The following is a 15,163-nucleotide window of genomic DNA, read 5'->3' on the forward strand; positions in this document are numbered from 1 at the left end:
ACGCCTCTTCTTGAACTCAATCCTGCAACTGAAAGAACTTACATGACACATTTTTTCCAACCCTAGAACCCCTTCTTGCGTCGTCGTACTTAGTCTTTTTCTCTCCTTCCTTGCCACCCTTTCCAAGGCATTGAACCTCATCTTTTAAAAGGCTTTTGACATGATTATGAAGTTTATCTTCCTGTGGGCTCTCTTGAACCTGCCTGGTGAGTATCTGTATATCTTTCTCCTCAATTGCCCAAGAGACATCCTGGGGGAGTCATGAGAAATGGGTAAAGACAGGAGGCAAGGTTCCAGACGGCAAGTGCAGGATAGACTCTCTCCTTCACCACTGCTCTATCCCCACCAGCTTTCCTCCTGTAACTTTGCCTCACGTTGATTGCCTGTGTGCTTTTGGGGGAGGCATGGACCTTGAAACCTGACACCAGACCCTCTAAGGGAGACAGTGGCCTGATTCTGGGCCTGTGGAGAACAGGATTGGTGTTGGCATGAGAGAAGGAAAAGTAGAGTCCAGGGTGGAAAACAGGGGTCCCACTAATGGACACAGCAGAGCGTTCAGGGGTTTTGGTCTTGTCCAGACATGGGTCCCGTCATTCAGGCAAAAACCCTGGAGGTATTCATAAATCCCCTTTCTCTCACACCCCATATACATTCTGTTTGGAAAATGTTGTCTCTGTCTTCTAAACAGATCCCAAATTCAATCACATGTCACCACCTCCACTGTACGCTCTGGCCTAAGGCACCATCTCTTGTCTTGATTATCAAATTATGCTCCTAACAGGCCTCTTTGCTTCACATGCCTACATGCAACACTTCTCCATGAGGAAATTATCACCACTTCTTTACACAATGCCCTGAAGCACTTCCATATATCACTCAGAAGACGAGTTCACATCCTTACAACACTACACAACCCTGTATCACCTCTTTGACCTTCTTCCCTTCCCCTCCGGCCCTTCTCCCTGTCACCCACAATGTTAACCACATTGGCCTCTGTGATGTGCCTTAAACAGAACTTAGGACTCTTGTTCTAGCCATTTTCTCTGCCTGGAATTCCTTTCCCCAGATAGCTCATTATCTAACTCCCCCATCTTCATTTCATTGTTCATCTCTCACATTGGACATGAGGTCCACCTGACTGCTGATGTAACACTGCACAATGCCCCCTTCACATACACACGTGCACACACACATGCATACCCTGATACTGCCCTTCCCTCGTCCCCTGCACTAATCACCACCCAACATAGCATATCATTGACTTCTATGGTGTATTTATTATCACTGAACGTGTCTACTCATTAGAATGTGTGAGAGAAGAGATATTTGTCTATTTTGTTCACCATGTAGCCCAAGCCCTTAAAGCCTCACACACTAGATGCTCAATATTTACTTGTTGAATGAATGAATAATTTCCTCCTTTCTCAGACTCAGTTAGCATTTGCTCTGTTCTTTAAATGGCATATATCACTTGGCCTCACATTGTCAGCGGAAAGGGTTAAGATTGGTCAAAGCATTCTAAAAATGGTAAAAATAGTAAGTTCTCCATGAGTTGATTTAACATGTCCACTGAATTGCGGAAGGTATTTAAGGAAGGTTGTTTCTGAAATACGACAGTGAGTCAAAAATTATCCGTACTCCAGTTATATTAAAACTGTAAATTCTACAGCCAGATGCAAATAATTTTTGACTCATCCTCATAGATATATTTCTATCATTTTCCTCATGTTTTAGGACAAAGTAATCTAGTTTACAAATTCAACTTACAGATAAAAGTTCTGGAGAGAAGGGTGGGGGAACTTGAGTCTATTGAGTTATCTTCCTTTGTTTTTTCTAATGATACCTGAAAAACAATCTCAGAATTTTTGGTCTATGTTTCCCTCTCTAGTTGCTTTGACCTTCGATCCAGATTACAAAGATGCCATCACTCCCCCATACATGGTCTACTTGAAATCTGATTACTTGCCTTGTGTTGGAGTCCTGATCCACCCCCTTTGGGTGATCACAGCTGCACACTGTAACTTATTGTGAGTAATAAGTCCCCAGTTTCACCCTATACTTTGGATTTCTCAGGTTGGGCACAGACCAGCATCATTCCTGGGATCCACCCAATTAAATGGGATTAGAGAGCCCTTTCTGGAGATGTTCAGTAGTAGAGAAAAGCTTCGGGGAAAAGCTAATAAAAGCCCATAAGGGTGGATAAGCCGTGTCTGTTAAGTCCTCTCATGAGTATCTCTATTGCTCCAGGAAGCTTCACTTAATCCTGGGGGTTACAAAACCATCAAATCTAAGAGAAGAAAAACATGTACAAGTGGTTGGCTATGAGAAGATGATTCATCACCCACAATTCTCCATCACTTCTATGGAGCATAATCTCATGTTAATCAAGTTGCAAACCCATATTGAACTCAATGACTATGTGAAAGTGGCCACCCTGCCCAAAGAGCCTGTCCCTGAAGACACCATGTGCACTGTCTCCACCTGGGCCTACAACGTGTGTGATCTCTGTGAGTAGCTTTCAGAACCAGACTTGCATCTCTCCCGCCTTCACTCTTGGCTTCTGCAGTTCTTCCCAATGAGCTTTCTTCTAACATTTTCATTCATTCTTTCATCTCCTTTCCCTTCCCCAGAGCCTCACTGCAGGAGTCCTGCAATCTTTGTTCCCCACTGCATCTTTCTACATCTTTGCTTTCATATCTGATAGACATTGTGTTAGTGGAAACAGGGCACTTGTGTTCTGGTCTTAATTTGCTATGTGACAAGTCAGTCACTTTACCTTTAGATCCTTAATTTTCTGAACTCTAAAATGTGGCACAAACTATATCAGATGGTTTCAAACCATTACAGGCAATAAAGAAATTTGAAGCCCTGAAATAGCATGAAATATGTTTATGTATTAAACGTAAGATAAATACATAATATGGTGCTAAGTCATGCAGAACTTCCTTATGCAAAGTTGTGATCACAGATCAACAAAAGTTTAAGAAAATATTTCTCAGGTATTTTTAACTGGTAACATTCTGAAAATGAATATTCACTCACTTCTTCAGGAAATTGGAAAACAACTATTATGATTTTTTTCAGTGGAAGTCTTCTGTATGTAATTTGAAACTACTGGATTTCATGTTCTACCTAAACTTTCATCTACGTCATATGTTTCAGATTCCACGAAAAAACTTTGAGCAAGTGAAGGCAGCTTCCTCTTTTCTGTCTTGTGCCTCTCTTCCCATTATCCCATTCCATACTTTTCATGCAATTTCTAATCAACTATCTGTAACTATTAATCAAGTTGAGAGTGAGTACTGGAGATGTGGGGAGGTGAGTAACAGTAAGAAAAAACTATGATAGAGTCCCTTAGAAAGAATTAATACATTTTTACTCATGAGTAAGTTTGAATTTATTCAATATACAGCATATACTAGACATCATAGTATGGAAAGGAGATTAAGTTTAGACAAGTTTTTCAGATTACATTTCTTCATCTACCTCCACTTTCTTTTACAGAAGTCAAGAGGTGGCTACACACTTATCCTAGCAATCTGCCATCAATCAAACCTTTTTTAAACTACTTTTTGGTAAATACCTTCAGATCTTGGGATACATTTTCTTAAATATATCATAAAAGTAGAATTTTTTCCCCGGCTTTAGTGAGGTATAATTGACAGATAAACATTGTATATATTTAAGGTATAAAAAATCATGTTTTGATACGTATATATTGATACATTGTAAAATGATGGCCCCAATCAAGCTAATTATTCATTGTATATGTGTGTGTGTGTGTGTATGTGCTGAGAGCACTTAAGATATATTCTCTGAGAAAATTTCAAGTACACAATACAGCAATATTACCTATAGTCACCATGCTGTACATTAAATCTCCAGAACTTACTCGTCTCACAACTGAAGGTTTGTACCTTTGATCAACATACACCTATATCCTCCATCCCCTAGTCCTTGGTAACCAGCATTCTACTCTCTGTTTCTATGCATTTGGCTTTTTTAGATTCCATGTATAAGTGAGATAGTATTTGTCTTTCTGTTTCTGGCTTATTTCACCCAGTATAATGTCCTCTAAAACAAGAAAAATGGAGCAGAAGGAATCAGGCTCCCTGACTTCAGACTATACTACAAAGCTACAGTAATCAAAACAGTATGGTACTTGCACAAAACCTGAAATATAGACCAATGGAACAGGATAGAAAATTCAGAAATAAACCCACACACCTATGGTCAACTAATCTATGACAAAGGAGTCAAGAAAGTGGAGGAAAGACAGTCTCTTCAGTAATTGGTGCTGGGAAAACTGCACAGCCACATGTGAAAGAATGAAATTAGAACACTTCCTAACACCACAAACAAAAATAAACTGAAAATGGATTAAAGAACTAAATGTAAGGTCAGATACTATAAAACTCTTAGAGGAAAACATAGGCAGAACACTCTCTGACATAAACTGAAGCAAAATCTTTTTTGGTCCACTTCCTAGAGTAATGAAAATAAAAACAAAAATAAACAAATGGGACCTAATTAAATTTAAAAACTTTTGCACAGCAAAGGAAACCATAAACAAAACAAAAAGACAACCCTCAGAATGGGAGAAAATATTTGCAAATGAAGCAACGGACAAGGGAGTAGTCTCCAAAATATACAAACAGTTGATGCAGCTGAACAGCAAAAAAACCAAAAAGCCCAATCAAAAAATGGGTGGAAGATCTAAATAGGCATTTTCCCAAAGAAGACAAATTGCCAAAAAACACAAACAAATGCTTAACATCACTAATTATTAGAGAAATACAAATCAAAATTACAATGAGGTATCACCTCACACAGGTCAGAATGGCCATCATCACAAATCTACAAACAATAAATGCTGGAGAGGATGTGGAGAAAAGAGAACCCTTCTATACTGTAGGTGGGAATGTAAATTGGTACAGCCACTGCAGAGAACAGTATGGGGCATCCTTAAATTACTAGAAATAGAGTTACCATATAACCCAGCAATCCCACTCCTGGGCATATACCCAGATAAAACCATAATTCAAAAAGATACACACACTCCACTGTTCATTGCAGCACTATTTACAATAGCCAGGACATGGAAGTGACCTAAATTTCTATTGACAGAAGAATGGATAAAGAAGACATGGTACATATATGCAATGGAACATTACTCAGCCATAGAACAGAAAGAAACAATGCCATTTGTAGCAACGTGGATGGGCCTAGAGATTGTCATACTGAGTAAAGTAAGTCAGACAGTGAAAGACAAATATCATATGATATCGCTTATGTGTGGAACCTAAAAAAAATGGTACAAACTTATTTACAAAACAAATAGAGTCACATATGTAGAAAACAGTCTTAAAGTTACCGGGGGGAAATGGGGGGAGGGATAAATTGGGAGGTTGGGGTTGACATATACACACTACTATATGTAAAGTAGATAACTAATAAGGACCTACTGTATAGTACAGGGAACGCAACTCAATACTCTGTAATAACCTATATGGGAAAAGAATCTAAAAAAGAATGGATATATGTATACGTATAACTGATTCACTTTGCTATACAGCAGAAAGTAACACAACATTGTAAATCAACTATACTCCAATAAAGGAAAAAAGAAATTCCTTGTCCTTTGAGAGACGATTTGCGGTTTAGAAATAGGCAAACGTCCTTCTGTTAAGCAGTATGTTTGATTCATCTGGGTTATGTCACTTGAGTCAAAAAAAAAAGATGTAACTTACCAAAAAAACCTCAGTTTATTTTTATCTGGCACATGAAGTCAGTATTTCCTAATAAGGCATTCCCAAAAGAAGTGTTGAGCTATACAAATTATTGCTGGACTGGAAAATAAGGCAAAGAATCTCATTTTCTTTCAATTCGATGATGGGTGATGACTTAGAGGGCTGAGATAGGGAGGGTGGGAGGGAGTCACAGGAGGAAGGCGATATGGGGATATATGTATAAACACAGCTGATTCACTTTGTTGTACAGCAGAAACTGGCACAACAGTGTAAAGCAATTATATTCCAATAAAGAGCTTAAAATTTTTTTAAAAAATAAAAAATTTAAAAAAATAAAAAATTAATATATTACAGTAAAACCTTGGTTTGTGAGCATAATTTGTTCTGGAAACATGCTTGTAATCCAAAGCACTTGTATATCAAAGCAAATTTCTCCATAAGAAATAATGGAAACTCAGATGATTCGTTCCACAACTCAAAAATATTCATATAAAAATGATTACAATACTGTAAATATAAAATAATAAAGAAAATACAAAATATAAAGAAATGTAAACAAATTAACCTGCACTTACCTTTTAAAACCTTTGTAGCTGGTGTGAGGGAGACAAGAAAGAGGAGGGTTATTGTATAGGACGACTTTCACTATCACTAACGGAATCACTGCTATCTATTGGCTCAATGGAATCTTTTTCTTTTTGTGCAGCTTTAACAAGGAACCTATCTAATGACACTTGCTTTTGCCTCCTTTTGAGGATTTCACGGAAATGTGACATTGCATTGTCGTTAAACAGATTCATCGCTCACACTGCTACAGCCTTAGTCGGGTGGTGATTTTCTATAAAATTTTGCACTGTTTCCCACATTTTACACATTTCCCTAATTTCTTTTGAAGTGAGGGATTCCTCCGCCTTTTTCTCCTCCTCTGCAGACGAGATCTCCTCCATAACTTCTTGCTGTTGCTTGCGATGCAGATCCATCAGTTCGTCGGTGGTCAGCTCCATTGGCTCAGTTGTGATCATGTGACATTCGGCGTCACGTACTACTCTTATTGCAAGACATCACTTGTTTATCAAGTTAAAATTTATTAGAAATGTTTGCTTGTCTTGCGGAACACTCACAGAACAAGTAACTTGCAATCCAAGGTTTTACTGTATTTTCAAATAAAGACATTCAAATAAACACACCGTCATTTAAAAAAAACAAAATCTCAAAATAAAACAATTCCTCCAAAAGAAGAATCCTTGGCAAGAACACCTAACATATGTATAGATACTACTTTGTTCTTGTTTTTTTTGTTTTGTTGCAGATTGGAAAAATTTTGTTAAGGGTCTGCACAGTTCATAGTATGTGTCAACCATTGATATAAAGGAAACAACTTGAAGTAGGAATGAGGAGACTTAGTTTCAAATCCTAGTTTTGTGGGTTCAAGAAAACCACTTTTTGAGTGAGTTTAAATGAAAAACTAGGCTTAGAGCTCTCTAAATTCCTTCAAAGTCTCAAAATAGGATAGACCTTGTTTAAAGGTACAAACTTGAAACTAGTACATAAATAAGTTCTGGAAATCTAAGACACAGTATAGTGAATATAGACAGCAATATTGTATTATAATCAAACTCACTGAGGGACTAGATCTTAATTTTTCCCACCACAAAAAAGAAACAATAATTGTGTGAAGTGATAGAAGTGAACTATTGCTACAATGGCAGTCATATTACAATAGTCAAATGTGTCAAATCAATATGCTGTGTACAGTGTTTCATGTCAATATACTTCAATTTGAAAAATTAGAAAGGAGTCAGTGATGAAAGTAAAAAGTAGGACAAAAAAGAAACATGGAAGCTCAAAAAGTAAAATAAAATTGAATTGAATAAATAAAAATGCCAACTCAAAGGACACTTTTAAAATGTTTGAATTGCCAGAAAATGTTTAAGTAATTTACTTCATTTCATTGCAGAAATATCTTATATTTACATCTAACTTCTAAGAATTTAATCTCTTTTGTAAAGTAGAGAGGCACATTGTATCACGAGAAATTGTTAATCTGATCGTTTCTTATTGTCTTAGTGGTCATGGTTCTGATTTCTCTCAGTGTTTGAACTCTTTTCCTTTCTACCAGGAGATGAAATATGTTGAAAAAAGGAAAAGGAAAAAAGAAAGTTTGGTATCTCATAACTCTTAAGGAAGTTCTATTTCTTTCTTTCCTCTAGACAGGGACCCCGACTCACTGCAGAGTGTGAATATCTCTGTAATCTCCAAAACTGAGTGCCTCAAAGCCTATAAAACCTACTACATCAGAGATAGTATGATGTGCTTGGGCATTGTGCCAGGAAGGAGGCTGCCCTGCAAGGTAATTTACTCTCAATGCCCTAATTTTCCCATGTTATTGTGTCCTTTGCCAGAAAGATAACCCGGTTTCCTTTTTCCTGGCAGGAAGTCACAGCTGCCCCTGCCATGTGTGATGGGGTACTTCAAGGAATCCTGACTTTTGCAGACGGATGTGTTTTGAGAGCTGATGTTGGCATCTATACCAGAATCATTAACTACATACCCTGGATTGAAAATACCATCCGGAAGAACTGAGCTCTCATGACAGGAATTCTAGACCATATGACACCATCTGTCCCCAAGTCCAGCCTCAGAATTAAATCTAGTCGGTGTCCTAAGTTGCACCACACACACCTGTCTCACTCTGCCCCACAGAGTGGGTGACTGGTACCTACCTGTACTGTGACTATAAATGGCAGCCCTTCCTCCCCCTCTAATGATGCTGATGGCAAACTCCATACCCCTTAGGCAGTTGGAATTTATGAAGTGGCAATTGTGTTCTAATGAATTGATCATTGACTTACTGGGGAAAAAAAAAGGCCACTTTTCTTGCCATCTTGGACTTCCAAACCCCTACTACTTGTGCAGAATTCAATAGCCTGTGCTTTGGGCAAGTTACACATGCCAACAGGAAGACTGAGAAGGATCAAGCTACAAAGAAGTCCCAGGGAGGGGAGAGGGTTTAAGGAGGGATGCTGTTGGAGGAATGGCACTTGGTTTCTCCTTGCCCACACAACTCTCAGCACCAGACACAGATTCTGGACATTCATTTTGCAGGATTCTCAGTAGGGACTTGAGCTCAGAGAGGTTAACACAAATGTTAATCGGGGCTTAGGACACAGCAGATGAACAGGGAGTCCAGAATGGATTTTGCCAATATACATGCACGTGGACTCTTTCTATTAAGCCAGCTGCCCTAGGAACTCTATTCTCCACCAGTTATCACTCTTGCATTTTTTGTCCTTCCTTCTTTTCCTTTCATCTCACCTCTGCAGCTCCAGTTACCATCTGAGAGTTTTAATTGATAGTTTTCTATGAGGGGCGATGGTGACCTTTGGCCAGTTAACTGAGGAGCAAAACCACAAAAACAAAACCAAGTTCTAGAGAGTTCTGCCTGTGGCCATTACCAGTGGACTATTACAGCCTTATGGTCCAGCTAGACAAGAAGAGAACTCCTTCCAGAAAGCAGAGGTTCCAGCAGTAAATTGTGTCCTGGCTAGGGTTCTAAAACCTGTAAATCAGGAAAGCCTAGCTTGTGGTGTTCAACAGCAACATTGTGTGTGCACTATTCAGTGCCCTTGTGAGCACTTCACCTTCATGTATGTTATTAGTTGAATTTTTTTGCTGTGGGAAAAACAGATGGATTTTACAGGAGAGCACCTCAGCCTCTGGAGATATCTCCCAGCTTGAAATGGTGCAACAATTTCAATAGATCATACTGATGTCTTACAAAGCCAACTGATCCTAAGTGATGAAGCGGGTAGTAAGGTCACTGAATTCCATGGGCATCAGCCTACTATCTCGCCACTGTCACTGTAAGGTAACTTTTGTGGACTATATAAGGAATTCAAGCATGGTGGTGCTGAGAATGATGGTTGCAAAGGAAAAAAAATCCAAATCTAGAATATGTCAGGAATTCCCTGGCAGTCCAGTGGTTAGGACTCCACGCTTTCACTGCCGAGGGCACAGGTTCAGTCCCTGGTTGGGGAATTCAGATCACACAAGCCTCATGGCACGGGCAAAAAAAAAAAAAAAAAGAATATGTCATGTCCAATTAGAACAAATAGCTACTCCCTCCATGACAGAAAGGGGCTCATCTCCCACCAATGGCTGGCGGGAGACCTGGGATACAGTGATATATCAGTATTGTATTAAGGGTGAGATTGGTCACTGACATGGGCAAATTGGGTCTTTATTAGAAGTCTCTGTGTACATTCCATCTGGTCCCATTGCTCATTTTGTTTGCGGAGGCATTTAAAAGCCACTCAGAACGAGGAAGGACTTCAGAACAGACCAGCTTTTCTATCTGATCATTAACGTCTTCTGCAGTGAGAGCATGTTGCTGAGAATTCTTGTGGGAGATCATATTTTCCCGCTCCAAGCTGACCTTGAAAAACCCTTGTAAATAATTCATCCTCAAATAACTTATCCTCATTCCCCCCATCTTGCTCTTTTTGAGCACCTACAAAGGCAGACCACCAGCCACTCCCAAGAAATTCATATAAATCTTGACCTAAGGAAAGAGAACTAGATAATGTTGACTGAACTTCTGTCTCCCGAGAAGAATTCAGCTCTCTTTTGTCCTCCATGGTGTCCCTCTGAAGGGTTTTAATATCACAACAGTACCTGTGCAATTGGACTAATATATCAACCAAAGTTATGCCAAATCAAGGTAAAGTCTTTTCACCCTCAATGAACTGTTCAGGGAGAAATCTCTTTGAGGTCATAAGTGTGGATTGAGGAAAGACTGCCCAGAGAAATTCCTTGTGTAACTTATTTGGACCTTCGGGGCCTGGTTTACCTCTGTTCCATTTATGTTCCTAATTGAGAATGGAATGCTACTGAGCAAATTCAAGTTAATGACAAAGAGCAGCAGATAGTCCCACCTAGAGCAAGAGTCGTGGTCCACCGGTGATCTGCAGTCTGGCATTTAATCTTCACCTGACCCTAGTCACAAACCAGAAGCTATTTCCCAAAAAGCTACCATGACTTTGCTACCAAGTTTAGGGCCCTCTGTATTGATTTTCTTATTAGGCTTTGCCACATGCTTCATTTAGGTTGCTAAAGATACTGTTAGCACTATTAGAGCTACAGAGTTTAAACCTAAGAAACAGAACCAATTGCACTTCAACTTGTGCTGGCTGGAGAGTCTTTTCTGACTTAGTCTCACCCTAAACTAGCAACTTTCTAGATCACTCATTAAATGGCTCAGAGGATGATATCCTAATGAGATATGCACTGCTCATAAAATTTAGAGAGCTTCGGACATCATTCTTAACAGAGAGCACAAGTTTCAACAATGCTTTCATTTCAGTGGAAGAGCCCACCATATACCCACGAGTTTCATTGCAGAAGCAGGTGACTAGTTTTACTGGTTGTGTCACCTACTCATTACCACACATCTATCTTCCCAAGACATCTGGGAGACTTGCTACTTCTTGTAGTCTGGTCCTATCTGCGTGATATCATCAAATACAGCAGACTAGTATGGTACCCTTTAAAACTGCCAAGTCCCTTAAAGACTACATTCAGGTACAGGGCCAGAGCAATGATGTTTTCCTGAGCACCAAGGTAAAAATATACTACTGTTTCTGCCAAATAAAAGCTAAGTAATTCTGAGCTTCTCAAAGACAGTGTACAAAAATGCACTTACTGTGATCATAAATGGGTAGATTAAAAAATATTGTGGTATATCCATACAATAGAATTCTTCACAGTAATATAAAGGAATGAACATTTGATACAACTAGCAACATGGATAATCTTAAAATAATTAAGCTGAGTAAATTAAGTCAGACAGGGGCTTCCTATGTGGCTCAGTGGTTAAGAATCTGCCTGCCAATGCAGGGACAAGGGTTCGATCCCTGCTCCAGGAAGATCCCACATGCCATGGAGCAACTAAGCCCGTGTGCCACAACTGTTGAGCCAATGTGCTGCAACTACTGAAGCCCACGTGCCTAGAGCCCGAGATCAGCAACAAGAGAAGCCATGGCAATGAGGAGCCTGCACACCACAAGGAAGAGTAGCCCCCATTCACCGCAGCTAGACAAAGCCCGTGTGCAGCAACGAAGACCCAACATGGCCAATAAATAAATAAATAAATAAATTTATAAAAAAAAATATAAGCCAGATAAAACGAACACATACTGTATGACCCCAGTGTTATGTAAATGCACACTGATATGCAGGGACTGAAGGCAGATAAATGGTCATCTGTGGAGGCAGGGATGCAGGAAGTGGTGTGAGGGAGAGGTATTGCAAAGGAAAAACAATTTTTTTTAAGCTCCTTATTGGAATATAATTGCTTTACACTCTTGTACCAGCTTTTGAGATACACCAGCGTGAATCAGCTGTATTTATACACATATCCCCATATCCCCTCCCTCCCACGACTCCCTCCTGGCTCTCCCTGTCCTGGACCTCTAAGGCATCACCCATCATCGAGTTGATCTCCACAAAGGGAAAAATTTTTAGGCATGATAAATGTGTTCATTATCTTGATTGTGGTGACGATTTAATCGCCTGTTTAACAAACCTGTCAAAACTTATCAAATTGTACATTTTAAATATATGCAGTTTATTGTAGGCCAATTATACTTCAATAAAGCTGTTAAACAACAAAAATGCACTTGCTAGATGAGTAGTTGCACACCAAGTATGAAGGATTGTATTTATTTCCATGGAACAGTGAATATAATTGGCATTACTACCTGATTACCCAATAACCAAACACTATCCCTCCCCACCGCTCTTTTGACTTGGGCCAAGCGGAAGAACTGAATGGGATTATAATTGAAATTATCACCCAGCACAGTTCAAGTCTGTGTTGGTAGTACTGATCTCTGCAATGTGCTCATGCTTTAGATTTACTAAAGGAAATTTCTATATCAACTCCCTCTCAGCCCTTTCTACAACAAAAGCCCTCAGTTCACAGGCCAGGGAGAGATTGTAATAGTTGTATCGATTCTACCAGATGTAGATAAGAAATTGCTCTTTCCCCGCAACAGGACATATAGGAAATAGGGAAATAAATTCAGAGCCCCATTGAATTGTTCTAGGAAAGACTCAGGTTATAAAAAAATTCATGAATCCTCAATGTTCATAAGCCCCACTCTGATCAGAGGACAGCATTGACAATGTCTTCCCCACCACCACAAATTAGTACTAATTCAGATCCAGCTTCTCTCAAAAAATTTAGCTATGTTCTTGTCTGCAGAGCACAAGTTGCCAAGTAAATAGACGCAGGTCACTTTTATATAAGCTCGAAAGAAGCCTCTCAATGTTAGAACAGGGTCCATTCTCCAGGGTACCCAGGCTCCCTTTCACTCAAGGTGGATTGAATCAGTTAATACAACTAACAGCTTTGTGAGCAAGGGAAGAGGCTGTGATATTTTAGCATACTGACTCAGGTCAGTCCACTGTTATCAAACCTGTTGGTGTTTTTTGGTTTGATTTTTGGTTAGGTTCATCAAATAAGAACTTGAACTTCCAGTCAATTTCATTCCCAGGGATCCCATTTTTTATGGAGAACCCTTGAGAGAATCCTCTTAAAGGCTCCAAAACATCATCATGTAATATCATTCATTTCCATTTTAAGAGTTAGAGGAGGCGAAATTAATAATTTGACATTGTCTATTTCCCTGTAGCAAGTTACATTAAAATGTAAAAAGTTCTTTAGTGGGAGATGACACTGAAGGAGGAGAAAATGTGGCACCTGAAAAGTTTTTCAAGGCTTCTCTGTTCATTTGCATTCTGTGTTTTTAATAGAAAATATGAGAGCATCTACCCCTCAGTATCCTGAAGGGTGGGATAAGTCTAATTTTAAGTTGCAGCATTGGGAATCTTGTTGTTGTGCCATGTCTGAGCCACATTCTCTATCAGCTCTGTAAGTAACATTGCTAGAAATTCCCCTCTTCATCTGCCTTACTCTTTTACCTCTCTCAATGTGTTCAGAATTTGCGTAAAGAAAATAGGTGTCACTCATTAGCCTGCTCAAATCTTAATAACACGTTAGGATTTAGAGAGCATGTTGTTACACAGAGTAAAGGGATACTCCCTATGCCCACCGTTCATTCTCAAGGCTGAAAAGCTATGATCCCCAAAGCTAAATATGAATGGATAGACCAGGATCTCACAAAAACTAGGTGAAGATTAGGCTACAGTTTGTTCTTGTGCACAGAAATGAACACCAGCTACTGCATCAATAAGACTTTTAAGACTTCTTAGAATTTAATTTAGAATGTCTTCCTTTGTGTATTTTCTTCAAGGATGGGAGGATTTGAGAACCCACACAGTGAGCTCTGTTCAACAGGGAACCAGGGTGGGGAAAAAGCCCTGCTTTAAAGTCACCGGCTGTAACAATTGGAATAGAATCAAATTGCCCAGTGGAAGCTAAAGATGGGGATTAGAGAAGCTGGGCCAGGGATTGACACTGACAAGGAATACCAAGGTCATTGCTCCCGGGCCCTTTGAAAACTCACACAGTACTAGGCACCTTGATTATCTTACTTTGGGGTTTCTGGCAGCTACTCTGACCGAAATTAAAAACCAATATGCCATAGAGACAAATGTCTTTCCCTTTTCTTTTTCACAGTTTATACGTGCTCATCCCTGGCTCTCTTTGAAGCCCCAAACCCCTATCTTAACCAATTGAAGCGGCACATCTATAACCTGTAGAGTCCCATCTACATTAGCAGCCCAAGACGTGGATCCAATACTATCCTTTGTTGAAAGGAGTTTAAACACCCTCCTTACTCAAGTGACTCATCCCCAGGTCAAACTTGCTATTACATTTTTCTACCTTAAGAGTCCAATCCTAATGACTGGGCTTCTGTTCTGTTCCTCTGATGAAGTCCCCCTTTGTATCCCAGTACCATTAATGCTGTCTTTGACTTAACAACCCTGTCTGATTCTCTGGCTTCTATAATCCTAACTCTGCCTTACTCTTCCTAGATGGTGCTGGAAACCGATCGGAGGCCAGCTTCTTACTGTCAGAACATCCTGCTGCTACATGGCTGCCAGACACCTGGTTTCCCTGGCCTGCTGCACCTCTACCGGCCACCTGGCCCCAACAGCCTGCCGGGCTGCCCTTCTACCCTCACTTTAATATGCTTTGGTGTTAGCTTAGCTGACTCCCTCCTGATATTACTACCCCCCCCACCCCGACTCCTATCATCAGCCCCCCACTGTGAGTTCATCTAATTTCTAGATCCCCCAAAGAGTGACCTAGGGTTAGTGTAGTTGAAAGAGCGTGGATTTGGGGTCCAAGTTGGTATTTAATCCTAGCTTCAACAGCTACTAGCTGTGTGTCCTTGGGCAAATTAAGTAATTTAACCTCTCTTGCCTTAGTGTATTTCTCTCTCAAA

General features: G+C 39.8%; 1 protein-coding gene across 1 annotated transcript; it reads left to right on the plus strand.

Annotated features, from left to right (window-relative positions):
* The first annotated feature begins 166 nt into the window (after nucleotides 1–166).
* Nucleotides 167–8,399, plus strand: PRSS58 (serine protease 58). The gene is made up of 5 exons (XM_057733867.1): nucleotides 167–206; nucleotides 1,889–2,027; nucleotides 2,248–2,507; nucleotides 7,961–8,100; nucleotides 8,184–8,399. Exons 1-5 carry the CDS (start codon nucleotides 167–169, stop codon nucleotides 8,331–8,333), a joined length of 729 nt encoding a protein of 242 aa, XP_057589850.1. The 3' UTR covers nucleotides 8,334–8,399.
* The last annotated feature ends 6,764 nt before the right edge of the window (nucleotides 8,400–15,163 follow it).

Source organism: Hippopotamus amphibius, chromosome 4 (assembly GCF_030028045.1).
Source record: "Hippopotamus amphibius kiboko isolate mHipAmp2 chromosome 4, mHipAmp2.hap2, whole genome shotgun sequence".
In the NCBI taxonomy this organism is placed as follows: Eukaryota; Metazoa; Chordata; class Mammalia; order Artiodactyla; family Hippopotamidae; genus Hippopotamus; species Hippopotamus amphibius.